General features: G+C 42.8%; 2 protein-coding genes across 3 annotated transcripts in view; one reads left to right on the top strand and one right to left on the bottom strand.

Moving 5' to 3' along the window:
* Positions 1–14,981, top strand: part of LOC105478983 (Fc gamma receptor Ia) — a 44,032-nt gene extending 29,051 nt beyond the window's left edge. Inside the window, exons 3-8 of one of the 2 annotated variants that reach the window (XM_011736729.3) lie at positions 6,250–6,311; positions 6,707–6,727; positions 7,517–7,774; positions 11,867–12,118; positions 13,365–13,649; positions 14,551–14,981. In XM_011736729.3, coding sequence (XP_011735031.2) covers positions 6,250–6,311; positions 6,707–6,727; positions 7,517–7,774; positions 11,867–12,118; positions 13,365–13,649; positions 14,551–14,780 — 1,108 coding nt within the window. In that variant the 3' untranslated portion in view covers positions 14,781–14,981. The remainder of the gene's footprint in view (positions 1–6,249; positions 6,312–6,706; positions 6,728–7,516; positions 7,775–11,866; positions 12,119–13,364; positions 13,650–14,550) is intronic. The other variant, XM_011736734.3, reaches the window with a different exon arrangement.
* An 809-nt stretch (positions 14,982–15,790) lies between these two features.
* On the bottom strand, positions 15,791–16,824 carry LOC105478984 (uncharacterized). Its single transcript, XM_071072704.1, is given in 5 exon segments — positions 15,791–16,069; positions 16,071–16,186; positions 16,188–16,427; positions 16,429–16,581; positions 16,777–16,824. Coding segments are annotated over 5 exon segments (807 nt in total). The 3' UTR covers positions 15,791–15,819.
* Between the last annotated feature and the right edge of the window lie 370 nt (positions 16,825–17,194).

Below are 17,194 nucleotides of genomic sequence, written 5' to 3'. Positions count from 1 at the left end.
AAGTATGTTTATGAGGAATTGGAATTGGGAGCATAGATAGGGTTCGCTGGTCATAGAAAAATGGGCATTAAATATTCCTTTTAGTTTTGGGGGAGGGGGAAGGGAGAGAGGCAGAGAGGACACGGGGAAGCTTACAGCAAAATTTTTGCTGTTTATAGCTTTTTTGGGGAAGAAAACACATGCACAAATCCTGGTGTTAGGAATATTTCAAGCGTATATCTTTAATATTATTCATCAGGACCAAAGTAAGTTCTGATGCAGGAAATGGGTGAGTTTTACAGCTTTCTGAGCCCCTATTTGACCCAGGAAGCCCAGCTGGCCCCTCCTTTCACAATTACACATGTATTAGGCCACTTGAAGTTGTCCCACACCTCACTGATGCTCTTCTCATTTTCTTTTTAACCCTGTGTTTCATTTTGGATTGTTTTTATTGCTCTGTCTTTGCATTCATTAATCTTCTTTTCTGTGATCTAATGTGCTCTTAATCCCATCCAGCATACTGGTTTTCATCTCTAGAAGTTGGATTTTAGTCTTTTTCTATTTTCCATGTCTTTACTGAGGTAAGTCCCTTCTGGGTTCTCTATCACAGGTCTTGTGAATTGTGCTCTCCTTTTTTGGGAACTGGCCCTATTTCCAGCAGCCCTGTGTGAGTGTAGGGTACTGTTCTAGCTAATGCTTTCAAGTGGTTCTTTCCCGGGGTAGTTTTTTCACATACATGCACCTGTGAAATAAAAAAAAAAAAAAGAAAGAAGAAGAAGAAAACTTTTATCTGAGGAATGTGAGCCCCTTTAAATTATCAGGCTCAGAGAGGCACTGGAATGAAACTGCAGTCACATCACTCCCCCTTGAGCTAAATAATTATCTCACAAAGCCACTTGCTATATGGACTCCAGACTAACTGATGCCAAGCAGCCATAAAATGCCATATGCTGGACACCATAACTCATACCCTACAGTTCAACAATGTATAGCCAATAACTAATCAATGTCATCTCTGTAAGCCAGTGAAAATTTCTATCAAAGAACTTTGTATCCACCCACTCCTTCTTATCTTTGCCTTTAAAAACCTGCTTGTAACAAAGGCTGACTGAGCACTCCCTGAGTTAACTTGGAAGTGTGTTCTGGGCAACTGTCTTCACTTTGGCTCAAGTAAACTCTTTAAAGTATATCTTGTGCTTCAGCCTCTTCCTTCTAGATCAACACACTGATTACTACTCTGCTGAATACTTGGTGGGGACCTCAGCAGATCTCTGGAATTCTCTCTGTGTGCAGCTTTTTCATTTCCATTTCTCTGGTCCACGAGCTCTCTAGCCACCTTGATCTCTCCAGACTCAGCTCTGTCTCCTCAATTCTGGGACTCCACTGGGATCTGCCGAGTTCCCCTCCCTGTACCACAGCCTGGAGACCCTCTCAATGCAGTAGGTGAGGCAATTGCAGGGTTCATCTTTTTTCTTCCCTCTCTCTCAGAGATGACTGTCTTTTGTTGCCTGATGTCCACAGTTTCAAAAAAACATTGTTTCATGTATTTTGTTCTTTTGTTTAGTTTAATTTTGTTTCAGGTGAGAGGATAAATCCAGTCTCTGCTACTCCATGTTGGCTGGAAATCTGGCATGTGATTAATAATATTTTAGTTGTTAATTTGGGTTGTGGGTTTATAAATGTTCATTTTCTTATTTTGCATCATTAACCATATACACATATATATTACACATTTTTTCATTTGTGTAAAATATTAGTCGACTTTTTCAAGTTCTAAAAGAAAGTGAAGAGCCTTGGGGCAGGACAAGGGCAAAGAAGTAGGAAGAGTCCGTGGCCAACCTCTTACCTCATGTACCTTTCTGACCCTTCTATCTCTTCTACCTAGAGCGCTCCATCTCAGCCAATTTCCCCCGTCCTTGTCACCATGACTCTGAAGGTGCTTTTCGGACACACCAAGATGGTCAAGGAAAAGTGGTGCTGGGTTAGGGGACAGGGAAGATCCTGAGCTTTCATACTTTATGATCTAACAAGCCACTATAGTCTGTGACACTTATGTACTAAATGAGGGTCTTTCAGAATAGTGCTGCAGTGTCTGCACCTGACTCACATTATCAGGCAGTTAAAAGCTGGGGAAGGAGCGCACATGAAGAGTTTTTCCATTTCGGATGATAGCTATTTTTAGGAACACAAGCTACATAAATGTTTTAACCCTTTTCCCATCCTTCTCCACTTGCTGCTGTGATAAAGGAACAAAATCAAAATGGAGTGCCCTTGCTATCTGGGGAAAGATGAAAACTGCATATGCAAAAGCAAACAGACTGAGATTTATAATGAGTTGATCCCTTAAAAGCTTAGGAAAGAATCTCAAGGGCACATAGGAAAATAGGCAAAGGACTTGTTAGACATATTCATGACAACACAAAAAGGTGAAGTCAGGGGAAGAGGAAATGGACAAGGTTATCCCAAATTGAAACAACTTATAAAAGATAAATTATAATATCTCCAGAAATTAACTGTAAACGTCCCTATAAAATCATAGATGAGAATTTTTGAAAATAAAAGATTGAGTAGTAAGAATAACTAAGAATAAAAAATTAATGAGTTCCTAATGGAAACTTAAAATTGAACCACTGGGGGACTTTTTATAACGAATGGCAGTTGAACAAAAACATTGGGTAAACTTTATGTGAATCTTTGAAAAACACCTCAAGCATTAGCAACTACATAAAAGTTATATATTTCACCTGTCTGAGAGCTGTTACAACAGTATACAAAACATATTAAGCAAAATTGTGCTATAGACAATTACTTATACTCAATTCTTTACTTAAAATTTAGCAGATACACTTGAATAGTTTCTAAAACACATGATCTTCAGAGAAGGAATTGAGCAGGAAATAAAGCATTACTGTTTTTTACTCATAAAGAGATGAAAATAAAATAAATTATTGGTCAATTATTTATGAGATTTAAATTATCTTAGCATTTATTTGTTTGCTTTTGAGACGGTCTTGCACTGTCACTCAGGCTAGAGTGCAGTGACACAATCACAGTGCACTCCAGCCTTAACCTCCCAGACTCAAGCAATCCTCCTGCCTCAGCCTCCCAAGTAGCTGGGACCACAGGCATGAACTACCATGCCCAGCATATGCTTTTTATTTTTAGTAGAGACGGGATCTCACTATATTACCTAGGTCAGTTTCAAATTCCTGGGCTCAAGCAATCCACACACCTTGGCCTCCCAAAATGTTGGGATTACAGGCGTGAGCCACTGCATCCAGTCTGTCCTATCTTTTAAAAAATATATCAAATAATTGTTCATAAATCATTTTCTGTAGTAGAGAAGAGAGCAATTTTTCTTAAAATTGGCAAATAAGATTTTGCATCTACCTTTGAGAAAATCGTATTTGTAAAGTGATTTTAAAAGAATGAAGTCTATGAGTATAATGGCATTATAAAAGTATCAGTGGCCAGGCACAGTGGCTCATGCCTGTAATCCCAGCACTTTGGGAGGCTGAGGCAGGGGGATCCCAAGGTCAAGAGATTGAGACCATCCTGGCCAACATAGTAAAACCCCGTCTCTACTGAAAATATAAAAATTAGCTGGGCGTGGTGGCATGCACCTGTGGTCCCAGCTACTGGGGAGGCTGAGGCAGGAGAATCGCTTGAACCTGGGGGGTGGAGGTTGCAGTGAGCCAAGATCATGCCACTGCACTCCAGCCTGGGCGACAGAGCAAGATTCCACCTCAAAACAAAAAAAAGTATTAATATATGGAAATACAAATGTCATATATAGATGTAAATTCTCCTAATGGTTCTCCTGAGCATCATGATTTTTTTCCACGAATTTTTATTTTAAGTTCCGGGGTACATGTGCAGGATGTGCAGGTTTGTTACATAGATAAACGTGTGCCATAGTGATTTGCTGCACAGGTCAACCCGTCACCTAGGTATTAAGCCCAGCATTTATTAGCTGTTCTTCCTGACACTCTCCTTCCCCCAACCCCACCCGACTGGCCGCAGTGTGTGTTTTTCCCCCACCATGTGTCCGTGTCTTCTCATCGTTCAGCTCCCACTTATAAGTAAGAACAGAGCATCATAATTTTCATTGTCTATCAAATGCTAGAAGACTACTCTGTCTGCGTTTGTTACTATGTTTGCCCCATTTTTCTAGCTGTTCTTACATGAATTTAAACCTACATCAATGGCTATTTCCTCAACATTTGGAAACAACAGATACTTATTAGAAAGAAAGTATTTTATCCTTCCTGGCTATAGATCTTACATTCCTCTTATATAACAATCCTAATTCCCTCATGTTATCCTAATCAATGAAATGATTTCACTTATTTTTCAAAGAAGTAGCTATTTTACTACAAAGCAGAAATCGCAAGGCATGGGGTGGCCACTGTTATACTCCATCAGTCAGTATGTAAGGGAAATCAAACTGTCTGATTTTGAATCCTGCTTCTACTTTTTACAACCTTGGACAAATTACCGATCTCCTCTTTCACTAGATTTATTATCTAGTGATAATAAATGGAGATAATAAATCTCCATTATAAAATGGAGATACTAACATCTACTCATAGATTACTGTGAGGTTTAAATAAGAAAATATGTATCAAGCATATTTTTCTGGCATGTAATAAGCACTCTAAAATTTATGCAGTGATGAGGATAATGATCATAGACAATCTGACAGCATCTTATCCGAAGGAAAAAATGCGCATTTCCTTTGAGTAAGTGCTACTGATTCTAGGAATGTGTCCTAAGGAAACAATAAGTCAAATGTTTAAAGGTAGGCACAAGACTACTTATGGTAGTAAGCAATATTTTTTACTAGTCATACAGCAAAAAATTAGAAATAACCTACCTGTTCATGAAGAGAAGTTGGTGAAATAAATTATGGGACACGCATACAGTGGAAAACTTTGGAGACAAAATAGTAAAATAGTTACAAATATAGGCTTTGAATATAAATTTTGACAAACTGAGACTTCTCTCATCTCTTCAGAACACCCTGAGTTCTTCCTGGCCTTTCTTCCTTGCTTTTCATTTGTGTCAGTCAGCTCTTGCTCATATAGCAATCTTAAAATCTCAGTGGCATATAATGGTGAGCGTTTCGTTCTCACTGTTGCAGGGCAGGTGAGGCAGTTCCGCCTCAAACCACAATGTCTAGGACAGCTCTGTTTTGCACTGTGGCCAACTAGCTAAAAAATGTTCTTGTGTCAGCAGTCACAGGAGAACAAGAGGATGAGAGATAATGTGTGAAGCTTCCTAAGTGCTAAGTTTGAAATGAGCACCATGTCGTTTCCATTCACATTTCGCTGGCCAGTGAAAGCTGCATCATGAGCCACAGTCAAGAGTCAGAGAGGTACCCTCATGAGGCTGTGGAGAGAGTGTAGATTCAGGGAGCGGTGAGAAACTGGGGCCAGTACGTCAATCTACAGCATGATTTGTCATTTTTCATTCTCTGCCAGTAAGATTGCCAGTCTCTCTGCACTCATTGAATTCATCCTAGTTTCTGTTTAGCTCTCTTTCTCTCTTACCACAATACCTAAAAATCTTTTTGTAGGGTTACAACTCTGTCTCAGGAGCCACCTCAGTTTGGTGGCACAGAGCTCACCACTGGGACTCTGAAACTCTTTTCTTGAAGACATTCCTATCCATGGGCATGGGTTATTTTTCGTCTCCATGGCATCCACATTAAACATTTAATTACCTTGGATTTAGCCAAAATAAACACTCCAAATTTATGACGTCTTTCAGGAAGAGAGTGTGTTTACTTTTTTTAACCACAATGGGAGATTGATCCTGTCTGTGTCCCCAGAGGAGCAGAGGCTGGTTTGCGTGAGGGCAGCTCTTGTAGATGTGTGACTTTTCCCATGGCCTCATAGAGGCTGATATAGAAACTTCTGGATCCAAAGGATCATTTGGAGGCATTAGCCAGGCATTGAACCAATGATAAGAGTGAGGTTTTGCCATATTCTAACCCTAAGAAACAGAAACAGTAGAGGGAAAAACTAATCAGAATGGAATATCAATACAACTTTAGCCTTTCCCTGGATTCTGAGAGTTCATAACCTAAAAATTAGAACTTCAAAGTGGGAGAGATGGGCTAAGAGGTATGAGCATGGGGAAAGCATGTTTCAGAATTCAAGATGTATTTCCCAGAAAAGGAACAGTCAGAAAAGGCAACTTCCTTCCTCTTTTCTAATTTGGCTCTGGAGCCCCAGCAGAACCTCTTCAATATCTTGCATGTTACAGATTTCGCTGCTCCCACCAGCTTGGAGACAACATGTGGTTCTTGACAGCTCTGCTCCTTTGGGGTAAGTTGGACTCAGAGGGGTAGTTAGAAGGGTACAGGCTGTGGCTGTGGGGAGTCAAGAGTTTTGTCTTCCTGTGGTAACTTTGGGTAGAACTCATGAGTGTGGAGACAACTTGTATCTGTGCTTCCATGGTTTATTAGAGTTTATTTTATCAAAAGGATGGGAAGGGGGACCCTGAGGTAGCATTAAGCCTGGAAACACCACAGTAAAGTTTCATTGATAACCACCTGTAGCTTGTTCAGTTCTGTTAGTACTGGATTTTGAGAGACAGAAATAGAAACTCAAGAGACCTGAGTTGATCTCTCAGAGTCTACATTAATTCTGTGTCCCCAGTTCTCTCTTCCTCATCATTTTCCCTGGACCAACTGATATCTCTATTCTCTGATCTCTTGCAGTTCCAGTTGATGGGCAAGTGGGTGAGTGACCTCTAACTCAGCTTCTTCTCCTATGCCACTTTCCTACTTCCAAAGGTTGGATCCTATTAACCTGAAGAAGAGCATATAGGGAAAGCAGAGAAAGAAGAAAGATTCATAAATTATGTAAAATCTCCCATATTCAGAGCATGATTTTCGTAAAAACCATGTTTTGTAAGCTTTCTTTCTAAAGTTCCCTGAATGAGCTCTTCCCTCTGAACGAAATGCCTAAATATGTCTATAATAGCAGGAAAGGGCCAGAATTGCACAAACACTGAAGAAGTCTGCTGGGTTTCCCAACATCCCCTAAACCAGTCCCTTTGCAAGAAATCAGAGTGGGTTTTTTCTCCTCAGAAAGATCCAGGCAAATACTGAAAGCTTCAAAGAGAGGAGTTTGAACCTCTGTTTCCAACGCACAAGCTGCGGAAGCCCTGCTCTGTACCTTCAGAGACTGTAGCTCAGAGGACAAGGAACACAGCTCCGCTCGGCTTGCCCAAGTCTAAAACCCTGCTTCATTGCTCCCAACGGGAAAACCTACATCAGTAATTTAATCCTCAGCAGCCCCAAATTCCCAACACCCAGACGAGGATTTCATAACATGAACAGAGGTCTCTGCAGCAGGAATTGGACACTCGTAAAGGCTGGCTTTTGTAGGTGTCCACTTGCTTATTTTTCAAGTAAATCTAAATATGTATTTTTCCCTTGTGCTATCCACAAAAGCCTTACCAGTCACTCAGAGCCCTCCCCTTTACTCCACTTGATCTTTTTCTTTTTCTTCTTGTAACCTCCAAGTAGATACCACAAAGGCAGTGATCACTTTGCAGCCTCCATGGGTCAGCGTGTTCCAAGAGGAAACTGTAACCTTACAGTGTGAGGTGCCCCGTCTGCCTGGGAGCAGCTCCACACAGTGGTTTCTCAATGGCACAGCCACTCAGACCTCGACTCCCAGCTACAGAATCACCTCTGCCAGTGTCAAGGACAGTGGTGAATACAGGTGCCAGAGAGGTCCCTCAGGGCGAAGTGACCCCATACAGCTGGAAATCCACAGAGGTAATTATGACTTGGACCAGGAGGGCCAGAAACCACAAGGTCTTCCTCTGCGTTCTCTCCTTTCTGGACACCAGATGTGTGTGTGTCAATTTATCTGATGCAGGTCTCAGCACTATGTACCTACCAGGTGAAACTAAATCAATATACTCAAAACATCACAGCAGGGTCCTTAAACTATGTACCAACAGAACCTCAGCTGGGCCAGCTGTAAGTAGGATGTCTAGAGTGAGACTTAGGCCCTAAGATTGTATCATTATTCCAAATGTATGCCTGCACATAGTACATGATAATAATTCAAACAAATGGGCAATAATGAACAATGAAATATCTTCCTCCCACCCAGTACCCTAGGTCTGCAGTCACCTTCCACAGAAACAAAACTGCATATATATATATATACACACACACATATTATGTGTATATATACATATTATGCATATATATTAGCATTATGATATATAAACTACATATATATACACACACATAAACATAGTTTTAAAGCTGTGGTTGGTAAGAACACTTTTTAAGTATTGTCCTACATCTTACTTTTATCACTTAACAGAAATCTACTTGAAAATGTCTGCTGCACAGCTGTAGCAGAATTAATTTAACCATTCTGCCTATTAGCAAATTTTTAAGATGTTTCCACTCTTTTGATTTTGTAAGCACTGCTGCAATAATCATCTTTATACATACATTCCTGGGGCACATTTCATAGTATATCTGTAAGATAATCTGGACATGGACTTATTGTCATATTTTAATAAATGGAAGCAGAAAAGCCCACCACCCAAAGAAACCCGTAAGGAGTTTCTATTCATCAAGAGATGGAGACTGCAATCTTCAGGGAAAAATGCTTCATTCAATATGCAAGACAAAATAACCAAATGTATTATTTAGTTATTCAGAAGTACTGAGTTTAAACTTCTTTGAAAGTGATCATGCAAAAGTTAATCCACACTAGAGGCAAAATTACCTTTATGCAGACATGGTTGCTGTTAGAGGAAATGTGTTTTAGCCAAGGAAATGTTGAGAATGTCTGAGGGAAGGCTTGATATTTCTTGTGTGTCCCTTAGGTCTCTGTAAATAAGTTCTTAGGATGGAGAGGTGAGGGAAGCTGACAGAGCTGTTTCCTGTTTTTTGTTTTTTGTTTTTTGTTTTTTTTTTTTTTTGAGACAGAGTCTCACTCTGTCGCCCAGGCTGGAATGCAGTGGTGCGATCTTGGTTCACTGCAACCTCTGACAGAGCTGTTTCAACAAGACACTTTGGACAGTTCAAGCAGAAGTGTCTCATGATTCAAGTGACAACAAAAGGACTAGGGCTGGGAAGAGGCAATTTTCTTCACCTCTAAATAGACTCTAGGACACCCACATCAGTGACTTATTGAAAATCATATCTTTTTTACATCACATTTTCATGTGAATTTTCATTGAAATGTAACTTATATACAGCAAGCCATAAATGTACACCACAGTAAATTTTTGCAAAGTAAACAACATCCCGATCTATTTTAGACATTTCCAGCACCTCAGAAACTCCTTCTTGCCCATTTCTAGTCCATCCCCTGACACTGACTTCCAGCACCATAGTTTTTTTGCCTCTTTTTGAACTTCATATAAAGGGCTACAGTATGGGACAGGATGTACTCTTTTGTGTCTGGTTTATTTTTCTCAACATTATGATTGTGAACTGTATACGGTATAAATTGAAGTTCATTTGTTCTTATTACTGTATATTTCATATTTTCCCGTTCTGCTGAGGGACTCGGGCTGTTTCTGGTTTTGACCTCTTACAAATAGTAATGCTGTGGACATTTTTTAAACATGATTCAAATATTTTCTACCATTACTAGTGTTTGACAGTTTCTGATGGAGGTATGTTACAATTTCCCACTCTTGGATACACAAATGCAAATTAAGCATTTCCTTAATGACTATGATATTGACCATTTTTCACATGTTTATTACCTATTTGGGTATCCTTTTCTGTAAGGTCTTTTTGACAATTTTTCTATTGTCTGTCTTTTACTGACTTATAGGAGTTATTTATATATTCTGGATATAAGTCCTTTTTCAAGTGTTTTAAATATCTTCTCCCACTCTGTGGCTTTTCTTTTCACTATCATATTATAGTTTTGTTTGTTTTCAATGAACAAGACTTGTTAATTTTACTACAGTACAATACACCAAAAATTTTGGTTGGTGCTGTCTATGCCCTATTTTAAAATGTTTTGCCACAGTCAGCCACGGGGAATTCAATTGCAGCACACTGACTCTGAGTCATTTCAATTTAATCAGTATATGCTAAGACCAAGAAAATGAAGCTGGTTGGTGGACCCGGGTCCTAATCATATGGCTGACTCCAAAGTCATGAAGATGGGGGAATGATTGCTGAGTAGGAAATTAGTAATGTCTGCTAAAAGCTGCATCTCGTGAATTTTGATATATAATACTCCCACTACCATTTAAGGTTAAAAATTTATAAATTTCCATTATACATTATTTTATTCATGAGTTATTTAGATGTTTTTTGGAGAGTGGTTTTTTGTTATTTTTTGTTATTTTTTTTGTTATTGATTTCTCATGTTATGGCACTTTGGTTAGAATTTGTGTTAAATATGGTATCAGTTCATTAGTATTTGTTGAAAATTGCTTTGTGGCCTAATTCACATGTAATTTTTCTAACATTGCATGTGTGTTTGGAAAGCATATGAATTTTCTTTCTAAAGGAGAGCATCCCACAAAATCAAGCCTATTAATTGTGTCATTCAAATATTTTCTACCATGACTAGTGTTTGACAGTTTCTGATGGAGATGTGATACCATTTCCTACTCTTTTGGACATATGAAGCAAAGATGGCAGTGTTTGAGCAGTGCAGTCTTTCAGCGCCTCCTGGCTGTGGGTGGGAATAAGGGAGGGAAGATAATTAATTATATTCGGAAGCATTATATCCATATCCATGACTGTAAAATTCATGCTACGTACGGCATAGAAACACTTGCCTTCCAGTCTTAGATAAGTTCTGGAGGGGGGAAAAGCACTATTGTCTCTTCTCCTTCTTGGTCTCCTAAGAGCCCCATTTTTATTTAGCCAAGCCAACTGCCTCTGGAGAAAAGAAAAGTAGTTGAAACATTTTTGGTTATGTGTAGAGGTGTACGTCAAAAGGAAGAACTCATTGACTTGGAGCTTGTTTTGCTGGTGGTATCATTGATCTTACATATGTGAGTATTCATATCAATGTAGTGGGATGTTTATATCTGGATGTTTGCCCTTCTGTGTGTTTGTCTTAGGATGTGTGGTCCTGTTAACAAATTTGTCAAGAGTTGGAGTGTATTTGTTTTATATTGCTGTGTAACAAGTTTAGCAGCTTGCAACAACATACATTTATGATCTTCCTGTTTCCACGGGTCAGGACTCCCATCACAGCTTAGCTGAGTGCTCTGCTGAGGGTCTTCCAAGGCTGCAGTCAGGGTGTTGACTTTGCTGTGTTTCTTTTTTCAGCTCTTCTACGCTCACAAGGTCACTGGCAGAATTCAGTTCTTTGTGGTTCTAGGACTGAGGTTCCTACTTTCTTGCTGCACGTCAGTAGGGGGCCACTCTCAGCTCCTAGAGGCCCTTGACTTGTGGTGCTCTCATAGGTCCTCTCCTGGCATGGCAGCTTACTTCTTCAAGTTCAGCAGGAGACCTTCTCCATCCAGACTGCTAAGACAGAGTCTTACATAATGTAGCAATCCCAAGAGTGACATTTCATCACCCTTGTCATATTCTCAAGGGGATTATACAAGGGAGTGGGTCATTGGGATCATTTTAGAATTCTGTCTACCATGCTGTATGAACTGTTTTTGTTTCAATCAACTTCTGAGATCTGGAAAGGGAAGATAAGAAAGGGCCGTGTGCACAGTTGCCAGTAAAGATTGCTTTTCTTTCCACCGAAGCTAAAGATATTTGAGGAACTGGATATAGGCCTGAGATTTAGCAGAGCTCTGAGGCTGGATGTTGCAAGGAGAAGAAACAGAAAGCCCACAGGGCCAAGCTTGGGCCTCCTTGTACCTCCTCCACTGTATACATACATTTTGGGTTCACTTTTTTCAGACTGGCTACTACTGCAGGTATCCAGCAGAGTCTTCACAGAAGGAGAACCTCTGGCCTTGAGGTGTCATGCATGGAAGGATAAGCTGGTGTACAATGTGCTTTACTATCAAAATGGCAAAGCCTTTAAGTTTTTCTACCGGAATTCTCAACTCACCATTCTGAAAACCAACATAAGTCACAACGGCGCCTACCACTGCTCAGGCATGGGAAAGCATCGCTACACATCAGCAGGAGTATCTGTCACTGTGAAAGGTATGGTATAGGAACAGTCATAGAACTGATAGTCCCTCCCCCTGAGGGACCATCATAAATAATCTAAACTCCTCACTTTAATCTACAAGCGAAGAAACGGGGCTCCAGAGAAGTCAACTGCCTTACTAAAGGCCACACCATGACCAGTAGCTGGAACCAGAACTGAGGTCTCTGGGTCCCAGTCCATTACTCTTTCCGGTGTACCGCAGCCCCCATCAATAATCACAGGAGCTAATGTCAGTGTCAGGGCATAATGGTGGTCCATTTCATCCATCTTATTTTAGTTGTAAGGAATAGAGACTCACTCTAGGTAGCTAGGAGAGTTAGAAAATAATGCCATGGAATCTCATGAAAGCTCCATAGAAAGAGAAACCTGGAAAACATGAGGAACAGGTTATACTGTCCATCTACCTCTCAGGGACAAAGCGGCCTCGGTGGCACCACTTCTTCCTGAGCATCTGCAAGCTAAGCAGTTTGCATATGGCCTTGCTCTGACCCTTTCACAGCCTTTCCTCCTAATACAATCACTAGCAATTTTCTCTGTCTGAAAAAAAAGAAGTTCACTCCTGTGGGAAAGAAATTATTGTTCCAGATTATCCTTCTAAGTCAGGAACACAAGTAATGAGTCACTGAAATGGCAAATGTGTGAGTCAGGGTCCACTCCTAGTTGACCACTGCCAGAAGGGCACGGTTATCTACCAGATGACATAGCCATTCAGGGAAGGATGGACCATGTAGAGCAGGGGTTCTCAACCCTTACTGGTCCGTGGCCTATTAGGAACTGGGCCGCCCAGCAGGAGATGAGCTTCCTCATGAGCCAGCAGTACAGCCTGAGCTCCTCCTCCTGTCCAATCAGTGGTGGTATTAGATTCTCATAGAAACATGAACCCTATTGTGAACTGCGCATGCCTGATGATCTGAGGTGGAACAGTTTCCTTCCAAAACCATCCCCACCCCACCCCCCGGCTGTGGAAAAATTGCCTTGCACAAAACCCAGCCCTAGTGCCAAAAAGGTTGGGGACCACTGGTGTAGAGGTATCCTCGGTAGGACTGAGCAAGCTGGCAACCCTAATTATGTCTATTAGGACACCCCAAGAATGGCTTTCTGCTGGAAGTAAGAAGGGTTAATGCCTTATGGATGCATTTTCTAGGGCCAGGTTTCCCAAGGGGGTAAAGCATGTGTCTTTTGTGAAAAGGACCTGGATGCTAAACAGGTAACCCTGTCCCCCATCAACTTTCTCCTTAGAGCTATTTCCAGCTCCAGTGCTGAATGCATCCGTGGCATCCCCGCTCCTGGAGGGGAATCTGGTCACCCTGAGCTGTGAAACAAAGTTGCTTCTGCAGAGGCCTGGTTTGCAGCTTTACTTCTCCTTCTACATGGGCAGCAAGACCCTGCGAGGCAGGAACACGTCCTCTGAATACCAAATACTAACTGCTAGAAGAGAAGACTCTGGGTTTTACTGGTGCGAGGCCACCACAGAAGACGGAAATGTCCTTAAGCGCAGCCCTGAGTTGGAGCTTCAAGTGCTTGGTGAGTGAGAATGATGAGAGGCCACTAGCGCAGGAGAAGGGACTCCCTTATCTCCCATGGGACTGAGGTTTGTTCAAGGGTTTCATGGCCCAAAGAGGAGGGGTAAGTCTCTTCAGGAAAAGCCCACAAGCAGACCTTTCCTTCCTTGATTCAGAACATCACTCTTCTCCTCGCAAAGTTTATTGAATTTCCTTTCCTTTCTTTTTCTTTTTCCTTTGCCTTTCCGTCCTCCATTTCTTTCCTTCATTTTCTCCTCTGTCCTTCTTTTCTTCTCCTTCTTTATTTTATTTTCCCCTCCCTCCCACTCTTTCCGCCACCCCATAACCCCCCTTCTCACTCTCTCTTCCTGCTTCCCTGTCTCCCTCCCCCTCACCAACAATCTCACCAACAATTTATCAAGTTCCTCCTATCTATTTTCGTAGGTCTGGAGATATAAAAATGTTTGAGCATAGTTTTTGCTTCAAGGAGCTCACAAGGTGGATTTATCAGACACTGATTTTGTAAACTGCAAATCACCACCTCCCCAAATGTCTCTATGTAACTGAGGCAGAGGGATTGTGAGCTCCAGAACAAAGGCTTCTTGGGGGTGAAAAAAGTTAATCTTCAACCCAAATTCATTTCAAGTATTAAATGGCATAGAGATACCAGTTGTTTCTGGAACTAGGGAGTAAGTCCACTGACAGGGCCCAGCGATTAAGCTCTTCCAAGGAGCCTGTCCCCATCTATACACCATATAGCCAGTTAGAGCTACTGCCAGTTCCTTCCTGCTCCCTAAAATGATCAGTGCCTCCTTGAGGACAGGCACATCAGGTCTCAGTCAACCTTCCCCTCCAAACATAATTCAGCCAGACCCCTCTGGTCTCTAAATAGTATCTCTTCTCTTTGTCTTTTTCTGTTTCAGGCCTCCAGTTACCAACTCCTGTCTGGCTTCATGTCCTTTTCTATCTGGTAGTGGGAATAATGTTTTTAGTGAACACTGTTCTCTGGGTGACAATACATAAAGAACTGAAAAGAAAGAAAAAGTGGAATTTAGAAATCTCTTTGGATTCTGCTCATGAGAAGAAGGTAACTTCCAGCCTTCAAGAAGACAGACATTTAGAAGAAGAGCTGAAGAGTCAGAAACAAGAATAAGAACAGCTGCAGGAAGGGGTGCACCGGAAGGAGCCTGAGGAGGCCAAGTAGCAGCAGCTCAGTGGGTGGCCATCGATCTGGACCGTCCCCTGCCCACTTCCTCCCTGTGAGCACTGCACACAAACATCCAAAAGTTCAACAACACCAGAACTATGTGTCTCATGGCATATAACTCTTAAATAAAGCAAATAAATGAACTGACTTCAACTGGGATACATTTGGAAATTTGGTCATCAAAGATGACTTTAAATGAGGCCTACTCTAAAGAAATCTTGAAAAACTTACAAATCAAGCCTAGCCTGATAATAATCCTATTACATAGTTTGAAAAATAGTACTTCATTTCTCAGAACAAGGTAAAAAGGTGAGTGGGTGCATATGTACAGAAGATTAAGATAGAGAAAGAGACAAAATGAGAGAGAGGGAGACAAAGAGACACACACACAGCCAGGAGTGGGCAGATTTCAGGGAGACAAGAGGGAATAGTATAGACGATAAGGAAGGAGATAGAACTTACAAATGACTCCTAAGGGACTGTGAGACTGAGAGGGCTCACGCCTCTGTGTTCAGGACACTTAGTTCATGGCTTTTCTCTTTGACTTTACTAAAAGAGAATGTCCCCATGTATGTTCTAGGCATACAAGGGGGTAACTCATGATGACAGATGGATATATTATTCTTGCCCTCTCTTTTGAGGCTTTCTCATAACCCCTGTATTTCTAGAGACAACAGAAATGCTGCCAGTCCTAGGCCCTTGTCCTGTAGGAAGGCAGAATGTAACTGTTCTTTTTGTTTAACAATTAAGTCCAAATCTCCGAGTGCGGCACTGCAAGGAGAAACTTCAAGTAGGTAGAAGCGGCGATATCACAGAGTCCAGACCTTGCCTCCAGAGGTTTGCTTTACCTTCCTGATTTTCTGGTTGATTACTAACTAGCTTCAGGATACGCTGCTCACACTTGGGCTGTAATTTGGGGACAAAATATTTTCCTGCCACTCTGTAACATAGCTGAGATAAAAACTGAACTATGTAAATGACTCTACTAAAAGTTTAGGGAAAAAACAGGAGGAGTATGACACACGTAGCAACTTGATTCTAGATTATTTGACCCGTAAATGATGGGTTGGAGCGTCGCGCGCCGAGCGTGTCCCACGGCAGGGCGCTTGCGCCACACTGTGGCCGCCTGTGCATATTGCAGCCTCCGCCCCCATCTGAGGGCCCCAGCCGCCGGCGCCCGGGAACACAGCTGCGGCGAAAGCTGTTGGGCTCGCGCTTCTCCGCAGCTCCGCCCTCACCAAAACCCAGTGAGAAATTATTTGCATTCCTGGAGGCTGCAGAAGCGACAAATGAGCTCTAGGAGTCGGTGGGTGGGAGCAGCGGCAGGCGGATGGAAGAGAGCAAGGGGTCGACCGTTCGTGTCTGATTCGCCCGAGTCAAGGGGCAGTCCCCCAAAATCCCAACGTCATTGTTTTTTCTGGGCCGGCAGATGTGAAAATCCGGCGGCAGGATGCAAGTTCCGTAGTCCGCGAGGGCCCGCGGCCTCCCCAGGAGCGTAGCTTTGAGTCGCTCCCACCCCGCCCCGGGCCCTGCCTGCTCTCGGGCCCCGGTACGGCGCCACCTGGCGGCCGTCTATGGAGGTTGCAGCTGCCGTCTGTGGAGGTTGCAGCTGCCGCCAAGCCTTGGTTCTGCTGCGGGCCTGAGGTGCGCCAGGCCGAGCCTCCGCGAAGAGTAGGACTGATAGATCACAGGAAGCGGGAGGACGGCGCTGGGTTCCCAGCAGCCGTCCCAGCTTCTTGGACTGGCGCTAGAGCGGCCAGAGGCGGCGGCGGTAGGGAGAGAGCGGGTGAGGAGTGCGAACGGCCGCCCGCCTCCCCGTCCAGCTCGGAGGACCTCCCAGCTGGTTCCCTCGCCGTCAGAAGCAGGAAGGGAGCTGGCTGGCTCCGCGGGATCAGCAAGCCCGCAGGCAAGAAGGCTCCAGGCTCCGCAGGGGCCAACCCACATGGACTCGGAAACCGCCGAGCTTCACCCACAAGGGTCCACGGCCCATCCTATCACGGATGAAAAGATTACAGGACTGACAATGAGGCCCTGGAGGGATCTGATGCATCTGGTGGGGAGGAGGGTGGGTCGGACTTTTGGGGGATCGCAGGGTGGAAGAATGTCTTTCTTCTCCCTGGGACCTACCGAGGCTTCACCTGTGAGGGTCTTGGGCCCATCCTTCAATCCGAGGGCTTCCAAGTCAAAGCACAACTCCCCAGAGTGGACAGGCGGAGTAGAACCGGCATTAGGTTGGGAGGGTGGGTCGTTAGCGGTCGTTCCTCACCTTCCAGGCTCGGTATGGAGACCCCTAAATTCATTGTAGGACCACAAGAGCTTCTGTAAGAGTCCGGGCCGTTTCAGAACACTCAGAGGGTCCT

This window comes from Macaca nemestrina, chromosome 1 (assembly GCF_043159975.1).
Source record: "Macaca nemestrina isolate mMacNem1 chromosome 1, mMacNem.hap1, whole genome shotgun sequence".
Classification (NCBI taxonomy): Eukaryota; Metazoa; Chordata; class Mammalia; order Primates; family Cercopithecidae; genus Macaca; species Macaca nemestrina.
The sequence above is the reverse complement of the archived record's forward strand: the minus strand, read 5'-3'. Positions and strand labels throughout refer to the sequence as shown.